The sequence below is a fragment of the Rhamphochromis longiceps genome, linkage group LG12, assembly GCF_057381845.1.
Source record: "Rhamphochromis longiceps isolate RC_006_pf linkage group LG12, R_longiceps_female_GT1.1, whole genome shotgun sequence".
Taxonomy (NCBI): domain Eukaryota; kingdom Metazoa; phylum Chordata; class Actinopteri; order Cichliformes; family Cichlidae; genus Rhamphochromis; species Rhamphochromis longiceps.
Genome location: NC_140568.1, coordinates 33,968,403 through 33,987,012, shown reverse-complemented (window position 1 = coordinate 33,987,012; position 18,610 = coordinate 33,968,403). Strand labels below are relative to the sequence as shown.

Sequence of the window (18,610 nt, the reverse complement as noted above, 5' to 3'; positions counted from 1 at the left end):
TGTTATCATGAGAGGCACTCGCAGACTCTTCACAGCACACTTTCGCCCAGATGTCACTGTGTGTGCGAGTGTGGGTGTGCGTGTGTTACACAGCAACAGAGAGGAACATGGTGAAATGAGCAAGGTACGTGCTCAAATTAGACACTAAATCTACTTTACCGATGCTGTTTTTTTATGAAATTGTGGATTCAGTCTTCTTTAATGAAATGAAATTTGCCCTTTACATCAACTACAAGTAATAATAACAATGAAGAGAAGCAATGAGATACAACAAAGGAGAGTTTAGAGACTGATTGGCACAGATGAGGCTAATGAACAACTATCTTTTGCACTCTTGGGTGCAGACATGGTGAAAAGCAACTTCCTCTAAAGGCCTAAATTGGATTAATTTGAAGATTTATTTTTTTTTACCTTTATGAGAGAGGTTACATTCTCTTCCGGAAAACCGTGTGTCCCTGGGCTACGACATACATCCCTGCAATCATCCAAATCAACCAGAAACTACACACACGCACACACACATACAGGCAGAAGGTGGTCTGTGTGTGCGCGTGTGTATGTGTCTGTGTGAATGGGACATGTTGAGTGGTGGTAACCTGCCCTACACTCTAACCACATAAAAGGTGCAGGACAGAAACATGTCGGTAATTGATTGCTAATTAGTTCTTTTGTTGTTGTCCATTGTGTGGTGACAGAGCTTTGCCCTGGGCTGTCTATTCACACGCAGGCTCTGTGGCCTCACAGCAAGGCAAAAAGCATAGTCACACCATAATGAGAAAGTCATATATAACTGCAGCAGATGACAGAAGCTGCACTACAAACCCTCTGCAAAGGAACTCTTGACATAACAGAGGAAATGGTGACCCTTTTTTATGAATTCAAGTCATATGTCACAAATATTTTTATTTTAATGCAAATAGAAGAAGACCTATGTGAGTATGGTGATAAAAACCCCTCCCTGAGCTGTATGTTGCTTTACAGTATACGTTGCAGCAAACTATGTGTCATTTCTACTAACTTGGTATACCCACATCTCTCTCTCTCTCCCTCTCTCATCAGTGCATGAGAAATTACCTAATGAGGAATGGGTCGCACATTTCCACAAACTCATTAACCCGCGAGCGAGTGAGACTAATTGCAGCGTTTGGGTAATGTGATTTCACATCTGTTACTGCAGCCCAGGACACAGTAGTCAGCACAGGGCCGGATCTGGTGGGCTGAGCTATGCATAGAACTAGATTTAGCAGAAACACAACATACACTCAGGCTGACACCACTACAGCTCCTGTCTGAATGGGTGGAGCAGTAGTCATTTTGGCTGTGGCTGTTATCGTTTTTGATCAACTGCCACGCAGTATCTGGTAATTGCAAGTCTCTGGAGAGTGGGTGGGCCTTCTGGATTCATTGATTGACTCCCACTAGGATGTAAATACTGTTTACAAGACGGATAAGCAATGGCCTCAAGTTATAATGTAAACAGTCAATCAGTTAAAAAAAAGAAACAACAACTTGGTAATTAGTAAGTTTTAAATTTCTGTTTTACAAAAGATGGCATTTACTTTGAAATGTAACGTGAAAGCAGAAAGGTTGGTCGAGTGGGTTAAACATCTGCTTCATATCTCAGGTTGACACTGGTGCTGGATTGCAGCGTTTTCCATTTTCATTTACATTCATAACGATTTCCATTGCTTTCAGTTGTTTTTAGGTTTTCCTTCCTCTGTATATGCTGGTGTGTTATACACTAAACAATGTAACACAATCACTGCATTTGTTAGTGTAGCCACTTGTGATCCTGCTGGGAACATATGACACATCCTAAAATACCTTAAGTCAAAAAAGTTTTTATTGCTTGGTGGAAAACTTTGTTTTAGGCCATCTCATTCAAGTTAATTTCTCCAAGCAGAAGCACAGGCTTTTATTCTCTGGCTCTCTCATATATACACACAGAATGGAATAAATGAATTTTTCAGGGTCTCGACTTGAGTTGGTATTTCCAATAATTCCATAAATGACTGCAAACAAATTTATGCTAATAGAAAAGGTGGGAGCCAACTGTTTAATATGGGGAAAGTAATATACTTTTGTTAATTATGATTAATCCTTTGTTTAACCTCACAGCATTGTTACAGAAACTCCAATTATAAGTTTACAGGCAGTGGGACTGCTTATGGTAATGCCATATCTCATCAATTACCATCCCGTGACCATAAATTGGCCTCAGCACCGGCAGCGAGATGAGGTTAACACGCTGATTAATTTGAGCTACTGTGATTTCAGGCTAAGCTGACACTTACACTCTTTGACACAGACAGTGAGGTCTGCTAACTTTCATAATGGAAAAATTGTATTTACCACATTCAGGGCTGCTTCTGAGGCTATAGACATCACACATCACATCAGGATAATTTAAAATCAAAGCAACATAAACAAGGTGAGAGGTTTTCCTATTACAGAACTGATTGGCAAGTAATGAGGAATTTTAGATAAATGTCAAATGATGAAAAGGTACAAAAGCAAACTGCCTCATACAGTTGATTTGTATTTTTTGTCATGATGTGCATGTAATGTTTTAAACATTATAGAGCTAATCATAAATCTGATGTAATGAATAATGAATATTATCCATTACATCTGAAAACATGTCAGTTTACCAGATTTGGGTTAATGATTAGTTTTGATTCATAAATGCTTCACTGGGTTGCATTTTTAAATATATAACTACCATTCTATTATCTGTTTCAGCTTGGTTTTACCAGCTTAATTGCCGACTCTTTACACACTAACTGTGAGTCTACTACATTGGTTAAGTTAACCACATGGATCAATTTTGTCCTGTTGGAAGTGACAAAACATATTATGTATATATAACTTATATATAACTTTTTTTATGTGTAACATGTAGAAAATGGTAAGAAAACTTCCCAAAGCAACATCTAAAATATCATTTGATTTAATTAATATGGTGTTGTTATGGTGCTGACTGACAGGCACACAAATAGTGATTTGCCCATGAACACGTTATTGCTAATGCATTGTGGAACAGACTGAAGCACACAATATTGAGCTCCACGCTTAATGTTTACATAACACCTCTGATACACTTGCCAAGAGCTTATTGCTGTATTTTAATCATAATTTTAATATTTTTATATATATTGTTAGTATGCGTTTGGATCCTTGTGTTTTCTAGCTTACTGACAATCCCACTTTTAACAGGTATGCTATTTACATTGGTATTATCCAACATCCTGGTCTAAAATTGCTAGCTATAACCATTTGAGTTAAAATTGCATGATGGAAAAGTCCTAAACTGATCCATATGTTATAAACTGTAAGTAATTAAACGGAGGTATCTCCGGTTTTGATATAATAACAATATGATTAACAAACATCCACTAGCTAAGAGCAAATGACAGCAATTTACTATTTCCTCTCTGGCTCCATATTAGAATAAACTTTACATTTAAATCATTGATCAAATAAAGTGGTTGCTGCTTTCCACGGTCCTGGTTTTGTTCCATTCATAGAATAATATGTGGATATTTTCATGTCGTCTAGCACTCCTATAATGACCTCTTTGGATAGCATAATGGAGCAATTTTTAACTTCCTTTTTAGCGTGCTAGGGTCATAGCACCAACCTTTACCTAAGCATATAAGTTATACAGTATAAGCTGGTGTATTCCTTTGAGTCGTAGCCTTGCGATCCCTCCGTTTAGTTTCAGTCCATCCAGTGTGTTCAGTGGGATGACCGTCATGGTTAAAATCAATGACCGTCACATCACAGCGCTGACATCTCAGCCTGGTATCTTTACCGCTGCTGTCTGCCACCATAAGACCAGTCACCCTTCACAAACCCTTTAACCCTGTCTCCTCATAAACCCTGCAAAAACACCTCTTTAGGTCACTGAGCAATAACCAAAAAAATAATAATTTGTGCAACAAAATTATGTCATATAGCAGTCAGACGCGTACTGATAACATGTAACTGTGGATAATCCAAGGCAATGGATAGTTCAAATCGCCTAAACTAGTATTACAGTAGATATCGTAGCAAACGCTTCACCGTCCTTGGAAATGTATTCAAAATAATCATTATGCGTTTAAATTTAATGGAGACATACATCATTCTTGTTTTTGACATTCTTGAAAATTATTTTTATTTGTTTGCTCATTTTAAATTGGTACAAACCCGTCAATGTGGTGCATTTCGATGTAAGATCAAACATTTAAGAAATGTGTCAAGTAATATCACATACAATAAGTTAAAACATGTCACAAAAAAGACCAGCGGGTACATAGCAAGAATGTTTTATCTACACAAAACATCCTAAAACAGAGTAGGCCTACTGAAAGATCGCCCGTGTGTGTGTGTGATCCCGTCCCATGCAGACGGGACTGAGGTCACCAAACAAAAGCACCTGTTCAGTCTGAGTGGGCACCGTTTTCTCCTTTAATTATTAAATCCACATGCACAGTGCATGCCCGAGACACAGTTCAGTAGGCTCACTGTCAGTTTGGTGCGTGTGTGGCAGGCTGCTATCAAAATACCCAATCTTATAAATAACCGTTTGACATAACACAACCTCACCTGAACACAATAACGTGCGTAAAGACACGCTCAATGACAACGTAAATACGACGATTGTTTGGCTCTCGGTAATTAGGGCCTATAGTCTAAAGATCATTACAATAGTATTTATCAACAATAGCTGGTAAGAAAAAAATCCGTTTGAATTAACGAGATAAATGACCCCATTTTTTTTCTTCCGTTTGTCAATAAATGTTGTCCTTTTGTTATTATCATTATTTGGTCTTTATGAGGTGGCATTTACCTCTTTTTTTCTCTCCTCACATTTAAGGCCTGATTACTTCATTCGTTCTCTCATTTTGATCTAAATAGCTGGATTAAAAACAGGAAAAAAGAAGGAGCCAGGCGGGGCTGGGAGAGGGGTGTTTGATGGAATAGGGTGCGGTGTGGTCAAAAGTCACTAAGTGAAACTCATGGACACTGTGTGCTCCAGCGCTTTGCGCCTCAGAGACGCGATGCTCGTTCCTCTCCACATGTCACTGTCCGGGGAGCTACACAGCTGTGGGGAGCCCGATACGTTCGTAGGGCCGGAGAGGGAGGCCGACATTCCTGGAAAAGGCGTCTGGTAGAGGTGGGACTGCAGACCGGAGCCGTTGGAGGACAGGCCGTTAGAGAGACCCATGGAGTTTGGTGGCGGGCCTGGACCAAGGCTGCACTGTGACAGTGACTGCGCCATGCCTGGCTGGCGACCCAGAGCGGGGGGGAGCTGCAGCTGGGAGACCCCCGGCATCCCCGTAGCCCAGCGAGAGTCGTTGGCGTGGAAGGAGCACAGGCTGTTCTCCATGGCGGCAGCGGCAGAAAACTGTGGCAGGCCCGGTGTTGGGAGCAGGGTACCCGGTGCACGGAAAACATTAGTGGTCTTCTTCCTTTTCTTCCACTTAGCGCGTCTATTCTGGAACCAAACCTGAAATCAGAGACACAAATCGACATTTAGAGGTACTGAGAAACATACGTGATATATTTCTTGGGCACTGTGTGTTTATTTTAACCAGGAAAGATGCCACGTTCTCATCCATATGGAGCCATATTGCAATGGACACAATAATAGCATTCTTCACCATAATAATCTCATTTTGAGGTGGAACTAACTAAATTTAATCGAATTATTATTAGACCTCTTCTCTTGGCCCAGGACTTTTCTAAGGCCAACCACTTTGAATAATTGTTGGCCAACAGTCAGAGAAAATTTTAATAGTGTACTTATAACCCCAAACCTCAAAATAAGCTTTTGGGAGTGCCGAAAGTTTCGAATCTCTAAAGATGAAGCGAAGTATTTCGAAAGAAATTGTAAAAAAAAAAAAAAAAAAAAAGGTTCCAGTAAATAAAACAAAAGTAAGAGAACATTTATATTCTGTAGGAGACAGAAATAGCTGTGGTGTAAAAATGTGTGCGTCAGAGGGTTTGTTACTCAAGTTCTGCAGCAAGGAGTCGAGCAATTTATCTTTCTAACATCTTATTTACAAGCAGATTAACTGAAAATTGCCCTAAATATTGCGCGGGCTTAAATACAAATGGCCCGCATCGCTGTACAGCATCTATGCGAAAATAAAAAATGCCCGTCTGTTGGCTATGCGCGAGAAAACCCACAAACACACCGAGCCATACAGCTGAAAACGCACGCGCGACACCGCTGGGCTTTATAAAGATTTCATCTTCGGTTGTGATTAATGCGCGCACGAGGCCGTGAGTCGATGCCTCCATATTAAAAGTGAAATCTCGCTCTCATTCCGCTCAGCCAGCCGTGAAACGTCGCCCAAACCCATTACACTCGGGGGGAAAGAAAATGCAATTTCTCATTCCATTAAAAAAGTACAATATATTCTTGAGTCCTATTAAGACGTCGCTGATAGAGCATTTTAAAGGAGAGAGGCTGTGTGGAGGCACGCGCTCGGGCCAACACGCCCACTCAAGGCTGCACCTGCACGGCCTGCACTAATGTTTACCAACACCGACTATGAGCCGGCATGCACTGAGCGGTTAGGATCCTGCACTGGTTGGAATAAAGAATGGATTATTACGGTGACTAATGATTATACTGGTTTTATTGCTTTCAGTGGGATAATTTGCATGAATTTCACATCACGGTTTAATAACCCGTTCACTGTTATAAATAAGACTGAAATTGGTTGGTAATGTGTTTTGTTTATTAGAGCCTAGCATGTTCCTTCTCTCTTTAGTTTTCTCAAAACTGTCAAATAATCACGTGCGATTAATAAGAGAGATTTTTTTTTTTTTTTACAAATGTGTAATCATATTTTGTTACGGAAATTCTCATAAATGTAGTCCGAGAAAAATATCTGGAAGGCTATCTTCTAGTACTTGAAGATTTATTTTATTAGATGGTTAAATAAATGAAAAAAAAAATCAGAGATAATGATCAAAGCCGTAATGCTCCCCGTGTAATTGTTGGAAGTACAAAATTGCAAAATAAAACAAAGAAACGAAAAAAAGAAGAAAAAAAAAGTCTCCATGAGTGGCGATACACGGATTTTTTCTGGAATTTGTAAAAGCCAGATGACCATCGAATTCCTCATCCTCAAATAAGAAATGTTTCAGTACCTTGGACAGAGCCCTTTGTGGACCGGATGCTCTCACAATTAAATATTAGTCAGATATCAGGTTAAAGTTGAATATATTATGGGATACTTGCGTCATGCAACTCAATTTAAGCAGAAACTATTTTCTTAAACAGTTATTACTGGAAAATCTGGACACGGCGAGGCTATGCTATCGTTTTTATGCACAGTGATACTGGGGAGAGATATTTCACACGCGGTACCTGAAAAAGCAAAATGTACTCCTTTACTTGAAGTATATTGTATAGACTCTCATTTAAGTCTTGGCTTATTGTAACTTAGACTGAGCAAGTGGCGCCATTTCGATGGTTAGCTTTGAAATTCCAAGTAGTTCATCCAAACTTGAAACGTCCACAAAATATGTTGGTATTGGGTGAAAATTAACTACAAATTAATTAGGGTAAAATGACAAATGATTAAAAATAAAAATGTCTTTTAATAACACAGAGGCACGTGGTTTCCTCTTGTGACACAACCGATGCTGTTCACTATCTTCCAGGCGGATTGAAATGGTAATTATTATGATGATGATTTTATTTAATTTTTTTGTATTTATGTATTTATTTTGGATATTTACAAATCGTAAAAAAACTGTTTCCAAAGCCCCACCCTGAATTGTTATGCGAGTCTCTGCATTATTGTATTTACCTGAACTCTGGACTCGGTGAGGCCGATCCTTAGCGCCAGTTCCTCCCTCATGAAGATATCAGGGTAGTGGGTTTTGGCGAAGCTTCGCTCCAGCTCATTGAGCTGCGCCGGTGTGAAACGCGTCCTGTGCCGCTTCTGCTTCTGCTGGCTTGTGGTCTGGCCGGAGTTCTGCTGCGGCTGTTGCTGCTGCTTCTCCTGCTCCTTCCCGTTCACCGGCATGCCCGCAGAGTTGGATCCTACAGTGGCGATGTCTTCACCCGGCAGGAGAGTGGTTCCTTCAACAGAGTCTGAACCAGGAGGCATGTCTCCCGGATGCCCCTGGTCTGGAACTCCACCTCCCAGCCGGCATTTGAGAGCTTCTCGGTGTCCGAGTAAGTCTGCAGCATCCTTCATCCCTGAGAGGATGAGTAGGAGAGGGGATTTGAGTAAATATGCCGAGTACCGCAGCGTCTTATAAACAAAGTTATATGAAATGCTTTGAGTCTTTAAAATATAACAGGCAGCACAGGTGGCATTAAAAACACAATATACTAAATTTACGTTGGTATTTTATGGTATAATTTTTCTGTGCTGATAAATTACTTATAAATTGCTTCGACCAACGATAAACCACTTAGTTATTAACACAATTAACCACACAGTCTATTTATCACTTCACAACGTTAGACAAAAAGTTGAAATCTTACACTGGAGTTTAGGGCCGGAGTTTAGTGATGATAACTCACCGAGCCGAGCATCCAGGAGGTCGGCATGAGAGAGCATCGCGTACCGCTCCAGGGCGAAATGCGCTCCAAAAAAAATCCTACAACTTTGGGTCAATTTAAAAAGTATATATGGTCTAAATGAACGAAAATTCGGTTTGTGGTTAAAAAGGAGGTCCCTTGCATTATAATGTCCTTTAGAGCGATGGGGAGGCGCTTATTAGTTGAAAGAACCCGTGAGCTTCCTCAAATAAGAGCCAATCAGAGCAGGAGCTTGGAAATGTCAGCGACGTGACTCCCCCTTCTTTTTTTAACACAGGCGCGCACGTAAGCGCGCACGCGCAGACCCAAACGCGCACGAAATACTACAATTCAATCCTCTGCCATTCCGTCCTCTGATTTATTAGCTTTTCATGCTCAAATTATCCCACGTTAAACATCTTAATGTGTTTGTTTAATCTCATATAGTCCGTGCCCTGACAGGACTTCCGTTAGTACATAGAAACACATGTAAAATACGGGAGGAGAGCGCATGCAGAGGCTTGTTTTACTTCGTTAAAGGAGCTGACACTTATTTGAAAGGGAAACTGTATTGTCACTCTAATTGAACACATCAAAATCTTAATTTTTAAATCCCTTGACTGTATAATTCAGACTGTTCACACAGTAAAGCCAGGATTCGTTTAGCAAATGAAGGGACAGAAATCTACGGTTACAATTTTAAAGCTGGTTGCTGTTTATTTATTAAGGGGAGCAAATTGAGTCTCTTTTGTACTTATCAGTTTGGACATTGGTCATAAAAAACACAAAGGCAATAAGAACAAGAAACGTTATCACACCAGACCTCCTTCTAACCCCTCAGAGCCCCTATTCCCTCCCGTCCTTGGCTCACAAACAAAACAAATATAGCTCCCATTCCCTCATGGCAGGTGATTTGTGGAGACAAATCGTGGAAATAAATAAATAAACGAGTACAGATGGATTTAAACACCGTCGGTGATCGGCCGCTTTAACTCCCATCGACTTTTCATCAACACTGGCCCAATTAAAGGTATTTAGGCCTGCTTGGTTCAAACAAAATCAGACGTGGTGGACCCTAAACGATTGTGCCCCTTTAGCAGAAGTCCATAAGTAGGTCTATTATACAATTAACAGGACAGCGCATTGATTTGCGCTCCACTCTTACTTCTCCAGACAGTGCTGGTTAGAGAAGGCTTTTGGCAGATGTCAGGGTGAGCCTGGTGAATAGACCACCGCCTGGGACTAAATAGGTTTCTTTTCAGCCACACAAAGGAGGCGTCCGAGCGAGGACTCCTCTCTCTCTCCCCTCCTGCACCACATGGAGGCAGCTCATCTTTTATGCTCCTCAACAGCAATCTGCCGGGACGCGGGGAAGTAGCCTATATGTGGCACAGCGTGAAAACTTAAGGAAATGGACTGGTGCATGGTGCACTGAGATGAGGAAAGCTGTGACCATCTCCCGAAGGTTCAGGAGAAGCAATCAACAGCAGCAGCAGCAGCAGAGGCTCGATTCGCTTGATTCAGACGTGTAGACCAGGAGAGAGGAGAGGGACTCACTTTATTGGGAGTTGTAGGGCCAACACTGCGTTTGTGAAGGGCCCGAGCCACGAGATGGTCTGTATGCTGTGGAAAGTGTTTGTGAAAGTATATAAATATATACAGTCGTTATTATTATTATTATTGTTGGGCAAACTTTGGGCACTTTTTTGTTACATGAGTTATCCTTTTACCACTAATCAACAACAAAAAATGCAATCAAAATATAATAATAATAATAATAATAATAATAATAATAATAATAATAATAATAATAATAATAATAATAATAATTTTTTTAAAGTATATTATTTAAAATCCGATATATTTTAATGGAAAACACCATATTTTAATTTCTCTACATGGACATAAAATGAGACGTGTTAAAAATCGATCGTGGCCTATATGTTTTAAGTTACTCATCTGAAGACCTACATGGTATAGTAACGGCCTGGATGACAGATATCCCCTCAGCTGTCCGATCCACAGACTGTAACTTATTGCTGTAATAAGAAGGACCCACTTGAAATGGGTCTATGTCTCACTCAGCACTCAGCCTCCCTAACTGGACCACATCAATCTTCCCCAGTAAAAACACACTCACATAGGCCTACAATCCTCCCGGGTTAATGCGGCGCATCTGAGTGCGGAACGGCTGTTTACACGCGAGGAGACACTTTTAATGGAAGCGCACCAAAAACAAATGCAATTTTGTAGAGCAATTTCAAAGATCAAGAATTCCGTGTCCACCCTCTCCGCGGTTTTTTAGCAATCAAACTGCGTTAAATCCATTGCTCATACGAGCCTTTGCAGAACAGGTTACAATAACACAAAGCAACAAAAGGCAGATGCAGGGATAAGAGCCTTTACACCACAACTGAACTGTAACCTGAGCCAGTAGGTAAACTGGTTGTTTCTTATGTTAAGGCCTATTGCATCGCCTTCCAGGCATCTGCATTCACTCAGTTATAGAAATCTAAAAAGGAAAATCGATTTTCCATCTGCAGAAACGCTTATCTAACAAATCACGCTGTAGTTCTGTGCAGGTGATTTGACAGTCAGAGGAATAAGAAGCAGACCAATAAGTGCGTTGCATCAGAGCCCGAGAGAGGAGAGAGCGAAGAGCCGAAGACAGGCGAAACCATTAGAGGCTTTCCTCTCCGGCCACCCATCCTGGCTGCACCACCCTGTGCATCTCATGCTCCAATTAGGCCCGTTGCCCTCCGCCTGTTGTCCGTTACTGCTTGATGCGGTGCACAGAGCGGTAATCACGGCATCAAATAAAATAATCAGCAAAGAAGAACGATTTCCTTAATGAGAAAGAAGAGGCGTATGTCACGGAGAAGGTGGTGTGGTGTTCTTGAGTGCGTGTGTGTGCGTGTTTGCATGCGTGCGCGCGCATGTGTGTGTGTATTTGAGAGGTTATTAAAATAGCAATGAAAGTCACAATAGGTGTCATTTACATATTGGTGTTCAAAGTCTCAGCAGCTTTCAAAACGTCTCATTATATGTGGTGTTAAAAGGCGACCCCATGCTCAGGTGCTCTCTGTGTGGGATGCTCGGATTTTCATTCATTTGTTATTAAGAGAAACAATGTGAACAACCTCCTGCTGCTGATGATATATGGCTCATGTCATCAATGTGACTCATGGCAGTCAAAGTTACCCATAAATATGAAATGTTTCAACATGGTTGTTAGTTTAGTATGTATAAAGAAAACATGGTTCACGCATACATGCAGCACCTACCCAGCCATGTTTCAGTAGATTTCTACAGCTTGTTGATATATTGTGATGGGCCACAATAATTTCACCATCAAATTGTACAGTTATTGGTCAAAAGTAAGATTAAAAAAAAAATCATTCTTCTTAAACTTTATATCCCATCAATTTTTTCTTGACATAGTCAAATTCTGTCTTCAGTACAAAAGTTTCAAACCTCTCTGAATGTGGAAAAGAATATTTATTATTATATAGTATTACTTAGTATTAAATAAAAAAATATTCTCCACAGACCACTGTTATCATTTGCTATACGCTGCTAAATTTCTCTGAGCTTACCAAAGTAGTCACCAAAATGACTCAAAGGTCATTTAAAGTCCAGGGGGACTGCAGATGTTCTTTTATTTACAGTCTAAGTCAGGTTAATACTAAAAACCCAGATAAATGTGCATTTAACAAATATCATCCACTGAAGCTGAATGTAGCTGCAGATACACCAACATACAAAGCCATGTTTTGGCATTAAATTAAAATGTAATTTTAAAAAGTTTTACACTGAAATGTTTTTATTGAAAATACAGAGGAAAAAATTCTTTAATTATGACCACAAAGGTCTAATCTAGCCCAATGGATTATTTTGTAAAGGATTACGACAATAATTATTTCACTTTTTTCAGTTAAATGAACAGCAATGCCCAATGAAGTCATGCCAGTATTTCCCGTACTCTTACACATACACCTTTCCAGGTATGTTGCAGTAGACTCTTGTGGCTTGTGTGATGTGTGATGCTCGAAGTAAGTTCACTATCAAATTATACATTTTGTCAAAAATGAAACAGTTGGAATTTATTTTCTATCTAAGCAAGTTATTCAGATCATAGACTAAAGCTCTCTAGTTGTTTAGTCCCAAAATCTCTTCATGTGCTTTTGAACGTCTGTTGCTCTGCTGTGGTCTGCGATAACACATGTAAAAAGACATTCTGTCTAAATTACACCATTTTTCATTTTTCTCCATTCAGTTCAATTCAGTTTTATTTCTATAGTACCAACTCACAACAACAGCTGCCTCGAGGCATTTTATATTGTAAAATGTAGGGTCAGCTGTTCATGAACTGTTCTGTAAAAGGGTGGTTTGCTAAATGTTATTGTTTATTTCTCTTTTACATAACCTATAATATCTATCTATCTATCTATCTATCTATCTATCTATCTATCTATCTATCTATCTATCTATCTATCTATCTATCTATCTATCTATCTATCTATCTATCTATCTATCTATCTATCTATCTATCTATCTATCTATCTATCTATCTATATCTTGAAGCTTGCGTGTTTTCATTACCTCTTACTATTGTCAACAAAAACCCTACTTCAAGCAAACTTAACTACAATATAAATTATTCAAATAAGTCTTCACAACTGTTTAGCACAGTCTGTTGATCTATTGTGTTTACACTCAGTCACTTAAGCTCCTCCAGTTGTCTGCAGATCTAATCCTTTTTTCCTCCCTGACACCTTGACTTTCCCTCCAGTTCTGCTCCAGCTATTAGAATATGTTCTTTCTTAAGTCTGGTCATTAGTTAGGTCTATTACTGTGGCTCCATCATTAGGAAGCTGTAATGCATCATTGAAGGTAATGAGTGCCTTACATTACAGGTGCCAGGGAGCCTTGGACACAGTTAACGAGACCCCTTTTTACACTGTAGTCTGAAAACAATGCCAGTTTAAATAATTTCAGCCACAAAGGTGTTAGCTTGATGTCACTGTGTTTTAGCAAAGGCTATTCCGAGTCACATTTAGTAATGTGTTATGTATGATTTTATTGATGAAAATATCAATTGTATGCTACTCTAGTAAAATTGAGAAAATAAACATCAAATTCTACTATAAGAATTATATAAAGTGTGAACAATTTGGTAATATTATCCTGACTTAAAAACTATAGGTATATTTAGGTCAACACATATACTTTCCACACACAATTGTGCTCTTAAAACACCAGATAAATGGGAGGACTTGGGTCAGTAGTGTCTCTGAGTAGCTTGAAATTAGAAACATGTGCTGGTAATTATGAAACTGCAGCAAAGCCACATCATGCAATTTAATGCCTCAGCAAATTAAAGAATAAATGGGATCAGTCTCTTTGACCTTGCTCAGTCTGATTTGCCGAACTTGAGCTACCTGATACTTCAAGTGTGTGGCTCACTCACTCTGAGACATATATTGGCACACATACCAAAAAGGTTAGGCAGAGTGTGACAGCAATGCAGCAACCCCTCTAAAAATAAAGCTAGAACGAACACACACACACACACACACACACACACACACACACACACACACACACACACACACACACACACACACACACACACACACACACACACACACACATTGTTGTATTTTTGTGTTGCTGTCGCCTTGCAGCTTCCTTGTGTTTTCAGTGCGTTACTCACCAGCCAGTTCAGCTCCTCTCACTCTCTCACAAATCCCACGCTTTCCCCATCCATCCATTCTCTTTATCGTCCTCTCCTCGTCTCCTCCCTCTCTCTCCTCCCTCCTCTCCGCCACATTTCTGCCGCTCCTCTTCTAAACACGGCGCACTACCCCTCCCAAGATTAATTGATCATCAATTTAGCTCTAATTTGGACCAAGTCAGCTGGTAAATGGGGCAGTTTTCCCTGATTGTTAGTGAAATGTGTGCAAGTACATTGATAAATTTTGATTATTTATCAATTACAACCAAATGAACTAAATCTATTGAATAAATTCTAGCCTGATTGCCATAATAGAGTTTGAAAATATGGCTATTGATAATGATTCCGGCTAATAGTCTTTTCCGGCCGTGGTTGCTGGCTTGTCGGAATGACAACACAAAACTCATTTTTCACAGAATCAGCTGAGTGAGTGCGAGGCCGATCTTTCATTAATCAGTCACATTACGGAGCTGATACGCCATAATACGCGACGCTTTCCTCAGAAAGACTCTAACACTTTGTCATATTTTATGTCAATTACCAGTCATTTCGTTGTGTTCCATCAAGACATCTTGTAATAGTTAACATATGCTAAGGTAAAGCTCCCCTGTCCCGCCCTCCGGGAGCTTTGCCGGAGGATGCTGTCTCTGCGTTTGGGGGTAGACAGGAGCTGATGATGAAATGGGCCCTGCTCTTAATTTCTTATTTTCCGGAGCTGAGACGCTTATGGGAAGGGTGGGGCACGAGCTTTTTAAATGGACCTGCCACCGTGTTTTCCCAAAGTTAATGGAAAAGCAGCTTGCTGGAAAATAGGAGAGGGAAAAATGGAATTAGGTTCAGAGGTTTTCACACACAATAACAAGAGATAAGTATGAGCTACGGGCCTATTTCCCCACAGACATACAAATTAGAGTTGTCATTTCCTCACAGCCTGACGCCATTAACTAAAAATGCTGTTTTAGTTTTATATTTAGAAATGTATGCTAAACGTGACTGACGCGATTGCGCGGTCTGAAATCGGATTAAAAAATAAACTAAAATGGCAAAATCCCATTAAGCGTGGTCCATGTAGAAACGGCAGCATGAAATGTTGCTGCGCGCTGTTCAGCGAACAGAACTGATTTACATTCGCCCTCTTCAGCCTGACCGCTGAGGGAGAAAAGGAAGGAGCTGAAATAACTGCGATATCAGCCTTCCTTTTTAATCAATGATATGAGCCCCTCTGCACCAATCATGGCTGCTGGAAGCAACTTAATGATCAGCATTTAGAGTGGGCAGGTAAACCACTGCGCTGTGGAGCCAACACAGGGGCCAACTGCAGGTGAATTAACCCAGTCCAGATCTAATATGCTGGTGTCAGCTCTAGTTAGTGAATGGCTAACTGTAGCCTGTATTGGCAGTGGCATAGCATCCAACATTGTCTCCCTCATATGCCAGCAGGTAGCTATCTATAATCAATGGCCACTTTTAATTGGACAGGCTGTCTGTTAGTGGACACCGCAGGTTGAGAAGTGGTTGAGCAAAACTGTGTTTACCACGTGCTTATTGGAGATTTGGTCGGAGTTCTTCGCTTTAAAATGCATTTCATTGCTTCTGCGGTTGCATGACGATCAGTTATCTTTCACATTTCAAACATTCATAAATTTCCATGAAAGAAAAAAGACTAAAATAGCACTGTTTATATTTGTCGATAATAATGTAACAAGCAGTTCTTTAAAAAAGAAAAAAATTGCACCGTGCTTTTCTTTCAAACGCTTCACATAGTCCGCGTTTCTCTGCATAGCGTCGCTGCTCACAGCAAAATATAATCCCTGACAAACTAAGGCCAGTTAAATTGCATTAACTCGGAAACAACCCATGTTTTTCTTAGAAAATGAGGAAACTACCATTATGCAAATGAAATTCAAGCCTAATTGAACGGAGTGGGTCTGTTATACCCAAACACGACTTATTCCACTCTTCTAAAAATATAGGTAGATTGGTATTTAAGACGTGGACGCAATAAGGTTAGACAGAACTATATCCGATAATGTAACCAGTAAATGAAATCAGCCACTATTAGCCTCATTTCTACCGAGCCAAAGAGGTCAGAGACGAGGAAAATGGGAATTAATTTCCTCTAAGCCGAAGCGACCTACTGACGGTGTGCTGAAAGGCTTTTCGCTCTGTGTCCACACACTGTTCATTTCTGCAGCGAACTCCGCAGAGGTAGGCTACACTGCCTTGACTAATAGGCCTAAGTGACTTTTCCTTAATTTTGCTTCTGGATCTGAGCCTCTGAATTAAGCGAGTCTGGGCATGATAAGAAAAGTCTCTCAGATCTGTGATTGCATAAGTTTAAATTTGGTCAACAAGTTGCATACAGTCGCAGAGGTACTATTTGATGAATGCTGTCTTAACTGCGATTCCACGCCTTTATCCTCCCCCTTTCCCCCTATACTGTTCTCTTTGTTAATCCTGGTAATATTATTATTTATTTATTCTTAGGCAGCGGAGTGCCAGCGCTGTTAGGAGGCTGGAATCAGGAGACGGGGGGCCACCGGTGGACTAGCTGCTTTTGGCGCAGCCTCTAATTGATATTGAGCGAGCTGCTGGTGAGGAGTGCGCAGGGCCACTGCTGGCTAATCTATGCTTTAATCAGCGTGTGTAATGAGAGTGGCGGCACGCTCGGAGAGAAAAGAGACTTACAAGCGACGTCTGTCAGAGTCTGGGGAAAAATATTGGGTCTAATTGTCGTGATTAAAGAAAGCTAGAAGAAGGAAATGGCTTTTTTAAGGGGGAGAATGTGTGACGGTCTTTTCCTTCAAATCAGAAACACCTGAACGAAGCAATGAGGCGCTGTCCAAAGTGCTGAACTTGTATAACTAAACCTCACGAGGTCATCAAGTGCCCTGATGACCTCGGGCCACGCGAGATTATAACAACAATAATAATCCTTGGTATCTTACTCTTAATCCCGCAGTTATTTGTGTGACATCTCGCGCGAGACTCTGATCACAATTCTGGTGAGGTAAGCTAATTAGCGCTTGAGATTCCTGCTGCTGTTGTAACAGAACAATCCGTGCCTGAGAGAGAGCGAGAGCGCGCGCGCAGAGGAGAGGCAGGAGGAAGGCAGGCCACAGACTGAATAGCAAGCGGAACATTAGCAGAGGTGTGTGTAGGAACACTGTCAGGCAATTAACAGGGCATTAGAGATGATGCGCACACATGCACACTCTCACACTCACGTGTAGCTAAACGTGCACATGCTCTTCACATGACATAGCCCGTCCTTTCCCAAAACCACATAATCAAAGCTTCGGTTGTCGCGCGAACACTTGCATGAGTGTTTAAAAAAACAGGAACCCGCGTGCAATGTAAAATAAATCTCACTTGTGTGAAACCTGCTTTCTTGATCTTGACATTGTGTTAAATGGTGTTTGTAACGGTTTCGACACGTCGTGGAATTTTTTTTCAAAACTTTTTTTTTTTTTTTTTTTTTTTTAGATTACGTTTGGAAAAATGAATGTAACCAAACACTAGAATTGTGCTTTAAACATTGGCCTGGAATTTGGTTTTGTGTTAAGACTGCTTTTAGTGGTCTGTTTGGTTTCATTGCATGCCGTGGTATGTGCATCTTATTTTTCTGGTCAAGATTTGTCTATCAAAAGTAAAGGGCGTTTAGAAAAAAAAAAAAATCCGTGCGTGGCAGTCGTGCGCCATTTTACACACTGAACCTCAGCAAAGCTGTCTGACAGCCTGCCTGCGGCTGAGATTAGCCTCATCTATCTGATGTCAGTGACGGTCGTGTCCAGAAAATCACAGCATAAACGGGCCTGACTGAGGTGTGAATGTTTGTGTGTGTGTGTGTGTGTGTGTGTGTGTGTGTGTGTGTGTGTGTGTGTGTGTGTGTGTGTGTGTGTGTGTGTGAAAGTGGGAGAGAGAGAGAGAGAGAGGAAGAGAGAAAGAAAGAGGAGAGGTCAACTGATTACTCATACAAACAGACTGAAATAGACTGCGGTGTTGTGGGAATGCGCAGGGAGGGGAGGGATGAATTGGGTTTCCATGTGACAGAAACGCCTCACCTCAGTCTTCCCCGGCAGGGTCCACTTCCTGTCTCTGGTGCTAACACTTTGTCCTTTCATCAATCACACCAGCATGACCTTAGAGTGTATGAACAATACACACACACACACACACACACACACACACACACACACACACACACACACACACACACACACACACACACACACACAAATATTCTCCTATTCTTTTTTGTATAGACATGTGCAAATAGATCCTGTATTTCAAACAGGCAATTTTTATTATGAGGAGGGATTTCCCGTAAGAAAATG

At 40.6% G+C, this 18,610-nt stretch overlaps 1 protein-coding gene across 2 annotated transcripts; it reads right to left on the bottom strand.

Moving 5' to 3' along the window:
* Window positions 1-4,152: 4,152 nt before the first annotated feature.
* LOC146657677 (homeobox protein orthopedia B-like) lies at window positions 4,153-8,903 on the bottom strand. 2 transcript variants are annotated; one of them, XM_085427010.1, is made up of 3 exons: window positions 8,501-8,903; window positions 7,815-8,209; window positions 4,153-5,494 (listed from the first exon to the last, which is right to left on the bottom strand). In XM_085427010.1, exons 1-3 carry the CDS (start codon window positions 8,574-8,576, stop codon window positions 4,991-4,993), a joined length of 975 nt encoding a protein of 324 aa, XP_085283136.1. In that variant the 5' UTR covers window positions 8,577-8,903; the 3' UTR covers window positions 4,153-4,990. The 2 variants fall into 2 exon arrangements, with proteins under 2 accessions (XP_085283136.1, XP_085283137.1); XM_085427011.1 differs by having other exon boundaries at window positions 8,540-8,903.
* Between the last annotated feature and the right edge of the window lie 9,707 nt (window positions 8,904-18,610).